This window comes from Cyprinus carpio, chromosome B5 (assembly GCF_018340385.1).
Source record: "Cyprinus carpio isolate SPL01 chromosome B5, ASM1834038v1, whole genome shotgun sequence".
Taxonomy (NCBI): Eukaryota; Metazoa; Chordata; class Actinopteri; order Cypriniformes; family Cyprinidae; genus Cyprinus; species Cyprinus carpio.
In genome coordinates this window covers 17426542-17436342 of record NC_056601.1, presented here as the reverse complement: position 1 = coordinate 17436342, position 9801 = coordinate 17426542, and the positions used below count along the sequence as shown (strand labels likewise).

General features: G+C 39.4%; 1 protein-coding gene across 2 annotated transcripts; it reads right to left on the bottom strand.

The window, feature by feature from the left end:
* Positions 1-2636: 2636 nt before the first annotated feature.
* nr2f1a (nuclear receptor subfamily 2, group F, member 1a) lies at positions 2637-9801 on the bottom strand. Of its 2 annotated transcripts, none has more exons than XM_042724634.1 (3): positions 8532-9801; positions 6662-7189; positions 2637-3851 (listed from the first exon to the last, which is right to left on the bottom strand). In XM_042724634.1, the coding sequence occupies exons 1-3, from the start codon at positions 8962-8964 to the stop codon at positions 3577-3579; spliced, it is 1236 nt and encodes a 411-aa protein (XP_042580568.1). In that variant the 5' UTR covers positions 8965-9801; the 3' UTR covers positions 2637-3576. The 2 variants fall into 2 exon arrangements, with proteins under 2 accessions (XP_042580568.1, XP_042580569.1); XM_042724635.1 differs by having other exon boundaries at positions 6662-7186.

Sequence of the window (9801 nt, the reverse complement as noted above, 5' to 3'; positions counted from 1 at the left end):
GACAGATAGATAGTACAAGTAGTCACATTACCAAGTCTAAGCAAATAAATAAAACTATGTCAAGTCCCATTCACATTACAGTAAATGAAATAAAACAACACAAATTTAGCTTACTTTTAATATCAGTGTGATGACTAAAGTTCCAGATCGATATAACACAATTATCTAGTTATTTTAAGGTCTCTGTTCTTCCCCTCCACACAGACAACATCAAAAACCATAAATTATGTTCCAATATCCTAAATGTGTCAGATAAACACTCGTACATCAGTCAAGCGCGACTAAGCTAACAGCAGTTACATTCCAAGCCCGCAGTGACTATTTATTTTCTGGAGGAAAACTGTATGTGTCTGAGTCATTTAGTAGTCCTTTTCGTGAGGTAAAACTGCCATGCTAACCTTCTAACCCACTTTAGACCTAAGTGAAGAAATCGACTGAAACCACTGAGATTACGAGATCATGTGCATTTAAAATCGACGCCGTGGAAAACATAGAACGAAGGATAAATTTAAATAACGTGCAGTAGCCTACACAACGTGCTGATATGCATCTCAAACAGAGACTAGAATAGACTTTTTCTTGTTGCATGCGATTCATGTTCTTTTATGGATCAATTTTGCTTTGTTAATTAGGAACACATGGCACGAATTCAGTCCTTATATAGCCTCAAGTCCAACAAATGTAAATCTCAATAGAACGTTCCTCTTATTCTGCTATTTCCCGTGAAATAGAGGGAAAAAATCTTCAGGGATTTTGATCTCATTACTGCTGAACATGAAAGTGTTTTAAGTTTCAGCTCAATGCAATGGTCAACACTTTAGTCGAAGCATTATATAAGAAAACAAGGGCACACTTGCCTTTGTTGTCATATTTAGATAATTTCAGGCCTACTGACTTTGATTTAAAAATCGACAGCACATTGATATCGCCACACATTTATAGCCTAGCTAGTCTTGTGAAAATGCCTGTTTTCTAGCAACAAAGTCTCTCTACTTGTCCTCCATAAAATCAGCAGAATTCCCGTGTGCATTTTTTTTCTAATAGCTTACCTGACCTTATTTAATTCAAAGAATGCGCAATTAGACATAGTCACAAGAAATATATGGTCTCGCCTGCATTTGACTTTTTTTCTTATGGAAATTCATTTTACAGCGCTAATATAGATTACATGGTGGGCAAGGCAATGCAAAAATAAAACACATATGCTCGTTAACTTCATCATCAAGCTAATTGCCCCTCCAAAGATCATGTGATGAAATGAACACTATACTACGCTCTAACCCAACTTTGGGTCAAATATGGACTAACTCAACTTTTGGGTTAAAAATTTAATGTAAAAATTTAACCCAACGGTTGGGTTAGTCCATATTTGCCCCAAAGTTGGGTTGAAACAACCCAGCATTTTTTTAAAGTATGAATCTTCCCCATCAAACATATGTATTTTGAATAAAAATACAACAGAGAAGGATATTTTGTCTCACTTGCTAAGCCACAGACCGCCTTTAAGTGCGCTTTAAGCAAAAAGATTATTAATATGACATGTCAACGCTAGTATTACCTTACGGCTTCATTGAAAAACAGTCTGAATGAGGAATAAGTAGGGCATGGCCAAACCCGCACTTTATTTTTTGCGATTATCCTCTTTTTATGGGAATCAACGTAGCCTATAACGAACTTGCTTGAATACAAAGATTAGCGCTCGGTAAGAAATTCAGTGACATGGAGGTCAGCGAAAGTTCTTGTCACAGTAGCCTACTTATAAAAAAAAACTCCTCCTTCCCACTGTTAACATCACAAGTGAAAGGTATTTATGTGTACATGAAGGACAGTCGCGCACATCTGAGCATCAAGTGATTTCCTTTCGTCGTTCTAACCAATCATATGAGGCTGCACATGCATTTCTCTCTATCTCGGTACAATACATCACATTTAGTGCTCCTATCGACCGGCTTACATGCGGCATTATACATATCTTAGATTGATCACACATATAACTGCTGCTGCGTTCCTAGTGAAAACATCTGTCCTGACACAGATCCGTTCGCGATCACCTCAAAATAATAATGGTCTGCGAGTTTAGATGGATTTGTTTTCTTTCCCCTCTACTTCGTTTTTTAAAACTGTGGTGATAGAAGCAGCCCTCATTGCCTTATTAGAAGGACAGTATTTCTGTAGCCTATATCTTCTCTTTGACTATGAGCAAGCCTTTCAGTTCAGCCTGGGAAAAATATTAAACATTAATGCGCTGAAACAGGCATAGATCTTTGAACCAGTCGGTAGCAACGTCACAGAAATCTAATTCTGCGCAAGATACGGGGACTCCAGATAATATAAAACGCACGTGCTCACCAAAACGCACACAGAATAAATATGCCTCCAAAAGTAATCAAATGCTTGCATTTGTACCATGTATTCTGCTTATAGAGGTTTTACAGTATTTCAAAACTATTCTTGACGGGCTTGATATTTTGTGGCAACATACAGGTCAGCCCAACAAAAATGAAACAAACCTATGTGTTTTCGTTGGCCTTCCTTAGAAAACAGAAACATGCATCATGTAAAAGCACATCCCACATACCCGCCATTAGAACAGCTCATTGATAGCATGAAGAACATTGAATTTGTTGAGAGCGAGACAGTGTTGCCTATTTCCTTTTTAATAGTATAGTCACCATCACACAACTTCACGCGACCCTTCTGCACAGGCATATCATGGATTGAGCAAAAATGAAAGGCAATATCCAATAAAAAAAGAAATAGCGAAAATATCAAGACGAAACAAACAAAATGTATTTGAAAATGATATATTAAAAGTGCTTTTGATTTTCATGTCTTTTTATCTCTGACTGATGATTGACTCAACACACACACTCGCACACACATACGACCAAGAAAAAGTTTCACCGGTGTCCTCTCCTTAAAATGTCCATGAGGTCAGATTTGCCGAAGTTGCATGTCCATAGCATCAAGTGGGGGAAGGTTCAACCATCAGTGAAATTGTCATTGCGATTAGACTGTGTCTTATTTGTCTAATGTTTTCTTTATTTTTAAATTCTCACTTCAATTTTAATTCTTGGAGAACATCTTCAACAACATATATCGCACTCATTATAAGAAGCAAAAGGTTATATCAAAAATCATTAGTATAGAATCACAGAAAAAAACTGGTTTAGAACCAGAAAAAATACAAAACAGAGATACATAGACACAGGACATTTCTTATAATTGCTTGGAAATTTCTTTCCCGCTAAGTCTCGCTCATTTACTGCGCATATGATGTTCTTCATTTTATTTGTACGTATTTTGTTCTTTACAAAAAAAGAAAAGAAAAAAGAAAATGAAAATAAAGACTAGTATTTTACAAAATGGAGAGTGTTCTTGATGACGGCGATGGATTTACAGGGGAGTACGTCCAGTTCTTTAATCTTTGTACATTACATATTCCATTTCGGTCCCAGAAGACAAAAAAGAGTGTCTTCCTAAGTGGTCAGAAATTAGGTCCTATATATATAGTCTTCTTGAAAGGGTTGCAGAATTTTGGTCCTTTAGTCTTTTTGTTTCACTCGCTCATTCGGATCATTGAATGGACATGTAGGGCCAGTTGAAGCTGCTCCCGGATAATAACATATCCCTGATGAGGGTTTCAATGGGAGTTTTACCTACCAAGCGAACGAAGAACAGCTGTTCAATTACAGACGAAGAGACAGTGCGGAGAGAAGGCAGTCGCAGTAAAAGCTTGCCAAAGCGACTGGGCTGGTTCGGGTACTGGCTCCTCACGTACTCCTCCAGGGCGCACTGAGACTTCTCCTGCAGGCTCTCGATGTGTGCAGCATCTGACAGGCCGCAAGCGTCTGAGTAGACAAAACACAGCACAGAAAAGAGGCCCAGGTTATCATTCAGCATCAGCATTACGTGTTGTTGACAAAGTGAGATGAACAAACACGAGCCCAACATCATGTATCACGCAGCATATGAGGCTGCCTGCAATATAAATAAACAATACGTCTGTGCAATCCCTCAAGAGTAACAGAACGTACTCCCTGCGTTGTAGGGGACACACCGCATGCACGCTCACAAATCAGACTAAACAAAGAGTACGCAGGGACAAGGGTGCATAGCAAGCTCGACCGAAGAGGGTGGAGAAGGCGCTCGTGCCTTGTGTCAAATATGGAAATATCCAGCTTCATATCTGACAGAGAATTGGGCATGGTAATAACCAAATTATGACCTAATTGCTCTCCAGATGCTACCAAGTCATCTCTCGCCCGATTCCCTGTACCAGCAGTTGCCTCTGCTGTGAGTCTGAACGAGGAGGCAAGGCCGCTGGAAGCAATCACCTTTTTTACCGTGGACTTGCTTGAGGACACAATCGCCTAAATTTCAGAGAAAGACACGTATTTTACAAGAAACTCTTCTACTTTAATAGTGCATGCCAGTTAATGCCATTATGTCAAAACATGTTTACAAATACCACATGAACGCCAATGCAGCATCACGTCCTCTCTCATGAACACCATTGTCAGGCCAAGACGTATTCTATCAGTATTCTAATATGGCGGCTGTGTTGAAGATATTCAAAATAAGAGTTTACGTTTTCTATGGTTTAAGTGTAAGGACCTAGTGTACAGCATGCCTCAGAGACTGATCTTAATTGCACTGGACTAGAACACACTGCGGTCAAATACAATAACCTTCTGAACTTCTGAACTGTGCTAAGTCCTTGCTAAAACCTCTCAGTAAATGTGACCTCATGGGCCACTTCCGTTGCAGCCAGCATGTGCAGAAAGAACTGCTATAAAAAACAGAGAAAATTCAGCAAAACACAGTGCAATGTGTTTCGTATGTGTAAGAATGTTTTTGTTAGTTTACTTAATGATTTACACTTAATCAGAAAGAAACCGAGAAGAGACTAAATCAGTGGGCGCATTATTAATTATTAATCTATCAAGTGGAACATATATACCATATGTCCAAAACTTTACGCACCACTTCGGACTGGCAACGAATCAAAAGATATAGTTATTACTGAAACATTTCGGATCTTACGGAAATCCTTTCATCAGGTTGTTCTGATTCGCTACCCAGCCCAGACTCTAAATATCTGAGTGCTTTGTAAGCAATTCATTGTTAAAAAAGGCAAGGATGGTAGCCTACCGTGCGAGACAGACGTCATTAAGAAAAAAATACAATGTTACATTTCGGTGGTATAGATTTCATGTTCAGAACATTAATTATGTTTCACCATTAAAGATTTGGCATGCCATACACATTCAACAGTAACGCATATTTATGAAAATTAAGGCAATACACAAGGTGGCCAACCGACCGTGGCCTACTTTAACTTAAACGCCTCTTTTAAATTTAATTTAATTTATTTAAAATAAATAAATAAAATAAAATAAAATAAAATTATAGCTACACTACACAACATGACCAGTAAGCTTTGCTAGACTTTTTTTTCACAGATGTTTTCTTAATTGCAATATATATATATATATATATATATATATATATATATATATATATTTTTTCTTTTTTTTTTTTATTTATATGTGTGTGTGTGTGTGTGTGTGTGTGTGTGTGTGTGTGTGTGTGTGTGTGTGTGTGTGTGTGTAGCTTGCACCTTTGCCCTGAACTCAAGTTCTTACAAAGGGGTAGTGGTATTTTAGCCTAGTAGTAAGTATTGGCTACTTAATTTTGTCAAAACGTAGGTATATAATTCCAGTTGCTAAAATAAATATAGTTAATGTTAATATTAATTATACAATTAATTTACATAATAGCCTAAGAAGATCAAATCATAATTAAGGCAAAATACGAAGTGTAAAACTATTTAAAATCACCAGTCCGCTTAAACCCTATTAACAGCGTTAAAAAAAAAAAAAAAAAAAAAAAATAAGTGTAAAACTATTTAAATACTAATGTTATATTTATTATTTTTTTTTCTATATAGTTTTTTGTGTAATTTGGTGTTGATAATTTTTGATTTGTTTTAATTATTATAGCTTAGCTCAATTTTTAACTATTTGGCAAAATAACCCCTCAGTTAATAGATAGACACCAGTCTAATGGATATATCTGCGCATTCATATAACATATCCTTTAAAAATATCACCCGAGCTTAAAATCAATTATTAATAATAGAGGCCTCAGTAGTCAGCTTTTCTCAACAGAGAGGGCCCCAGATGTATATTTGTGCTATGCACTCTCTGGCCTCATGTACAGTTGTGAACTAAAGTGGTTGAACATATATGAAAGATATTCTGAGATATGTACTTGAGTGTAAAAATATTGGCCTAAATATTTTACATCACGTAAAATGAATGTGAAATGCATATTCAAGCTGATGTATTGATTGTTATGCTCTGTATATTTGTCAACCTCCACAAGTATCGCACAGTATACTTTAGATATAATATCACCCGTGTTAAGCACAATAACATGGAACATTTTGCATTATATTAAATCTTAAATATTTGTGAATGGCTTTGAATCGATCACGTTTGAATTACCACTTCATAACTTGTGCGCTAAAGAGATTTTACAGTACAAAGTCAGCTCGAGACCCACTAGTGAGCTATAGCGTCGATGCCGAAGCTTACCCACCCCGTACTGCATTGCCCCCTTATGTCTGTGAGTAGGCCTCGTCTCACACACTCACCTGATGTGAAGAGCACTATTGCCTTAATGCAGCTGTATTCTGCAGAATCGACGTGCAGTGCTTTGAGCTTCTCGACCTGCTCCTGGAAGATACGAATGTGATCCATGAAGGCCACGACGCGGTCCGCCGACATAGGAGAGGCGTGCAGGCCGGCGGCGGCGAGCAGTGGGGCCACATGTAGGGGCATGGAGCATTGAGCCGCATTTAGCACAAATAACTCGCTCCATGTCAGTCTGAGCAGGGACACCTGGTCGGTGATCTGCAGGTCGGGAAAGAAAGGGATGTTCCTCGCCCATTCCACAGCACTGAAGAGCAGGCGAGCTGCAAGCTCACAGATGTTCTCGATCCCCATAATATTATTGGGCTGCATGCACTGGCTGCCATAGCGAGAAGTAGGATAAGGCTCGGCCCGAAGTAGTAACGAGATGTATCCGGAGAGATAGCAATGACCGTTCAGAGGATCCCCGTTCGTTAGCGCGTACTGGCCCGGGTTCGGTTGGGTTGGAGGCATTCTGCCTCGCTGAACCGCTGACAAAAACAAAGAAAGGGAGAGGAAATGTACATCCAGAACTGAGAAACATAATTTATGTGGAAGCTTTAGTTCGAGTGCATGATTACTCTATACTGCTGTTTAACATCTACGACAATACAACTAAATAAGAAACTGTTCAAGGCATTGCGTTTCGAAGAAAAATCATTTTACATGGTCTTTGAAGCCCCACTAACCTCATCGGTTAGTATGTGGTAATGTTTACCTTTGTTTATGGAGTTCAACAGCTAATATCAAGACAAAAAAACACTCTCTCGCTCTCATTTTTGTGTCTTCACACACGCACACACTCACATTTGTGTGTGTGTGTACATATATGTATATATATATATATATATATATATATATATATATATATAATTTTAATTTTTTTGGGGGGATGTGCATGTAGTAAGCATTATAGTGGATGAGGACAGGGCTTAAATCTCTACTATTCAGTAGAACTAGTTCAAAGCCACCAGCTTCTTTCTTGTTAAATGCTACACTATTTTGACATATGCGTGTGATATACATATGCACAGATTTGTGTCGTAATAAGTTTACATTTAATTTAACGATCAGGATAGTAGGCTAACTCTGGAACAGAAAAAAAATGTTATCCACAATCGAGCACGAAGACTGTTTTTATTATTGATTTCAAACAGAATGTGTATAAGCATATTCCTACGTTGAACTAATTACAATTTTAAAGCAATATAAGGGGTATAAATATCAGTTTTGTCCTAGTCAGTAATTAAGAGTAGACTGTATGTTGCAAAGGCCATTGTTCGCATACAGCTTAGGCTGTGTGGGGACAGACAGGCCTCTAAATGTTTACTCTAGGCTACGGCGTAAAAACAGATCCACACATCTTACTTTCAGAGGTAAAACCACAGCATATTATTTCTTTTAGCTATACAATATGGGGATAGTGAGAGTAGTAGGCTTTTCAGCAGTCTTGTGCAGTCTTCCAGCACGCAAGCGCGCATAGGCTACACATGCACACACACATACACACTTCATCTCTCTCTTTCTCTCTTTTACACACATACAGCGTTCATGGGTGACTTTAATATCTCATGTAATTGGCTGAGTTGCGATGGGTGCATATGATGCTTGCCTGTCTATGCAAACAAAATTACTTTTGTAAGATGCATGCTGATCCTGCCTATGGTCGCGGATTTACTACTGCTTGTACGCGCCCTCTGACACTCTTTAGCAAGCAATCAAAGCAAAATTTATTTCGCGTTTGTATGTGTATAATGTGAGCTTTATGTAACATGTCTCTAAACAATAAACCTGTGTATAGCAATAGTGTGTCGTGTTCAGAAATATATTCACCTTCCCGCCGCATGCCCACTTTTAAACACTTCTTCAGCCGACAATATTGGCACTGATTACGATGGTGCTGGTCAATAGGACAGTTCCTGTTGGCACGACATGTATACGTTAAGTTCCTTCGGACACTCCTCTTGAAGAAACTTTTGCATCCTTCGCAGGTGAATTGACCATAGTGCTTGCCGCTCGATTTGTCCCCGCAAACAACACATTCTATATGCTGCTGACTCTGTCCAGAATTCTGGCTGCCCTTGTCGCCAGCCGTCCCTGGTGTGGACGGGGGTCCTGGCTGACTGGGGGTCTGCGGAGTGTGTGGTGCCGCTGACGCCGCCTGCTGTTGCTCCCTCGCCGGCTGAGCTGCTGGATTGGGGCCGCTCGGAGGTCCTCCGGCCACGTCTTCCTGCGGATCTCGCCAGACGCTAACTACCATTGCCATATCTCGGGCCCGAAAAGTGCTTTCAAGCGAACTGGTCGCTCGGATATCGGAGCTGGGAAAAGAGAAGTCTTGGACGAACGGCAGCGCGAATTCAGATCGGAGCACTCAATCTCATAGGAAAAAAAGTAGAAGCAGAAAATGATCAATACATTCAAAATACCGGAGTCGATAGAAAGGCACCCGATCAGGATATGCAATTGTCGGGAGGCCAGTTCCAAGGTAAATTGCAGTCAGCCATTCGGGAACCCAATCGTGTAGAGAGAAAGCGATCCCAGACGTAATAATAAAATATCGAGTTTCTTAAAAAATACCGCAATAAAAAATCTTCACGTTGAAGCAAAAATAATAGCTTTCTGGTGGACCGAAGATCCAAAGTGCTGTGCAAAATAAATTCCCCTCCTTTTTCTTCCTTGCTCCTCTCTCCGTCTTCGCGGTTGTAGAGAAGGAAACACTGAAGAACGGATTTCTCTATCTATGTTCATGAATAAAGCTCATCTGGTCCAGCAAAAGAAAAACAAAAAACAACGTCGCCCGACTGCCTATGTAGTTGCACCTCTCCAGTAGGAACAGAGCAAGGATAAAAAAAAAAAAACAACTATTGGAATATGTAAGAAGCAGAGACCCAAAAAAGAATGCGTTTTAACGGGAGTACCAGCGGAGCAATGTTTCCGAAACGGAGATCTGCGCGAATGTCTGTATATAGTGAACTTTGACACTACTATTGAAACTGACACGTTTCTATGGAGATCGCTGCGCCTTATATGGTGCTCGTGTCAAGGAGCCAAGAGAGGGGCTGCTGGCAACTGATAATCAAAGGCGACTGACTGGTCAGAACCC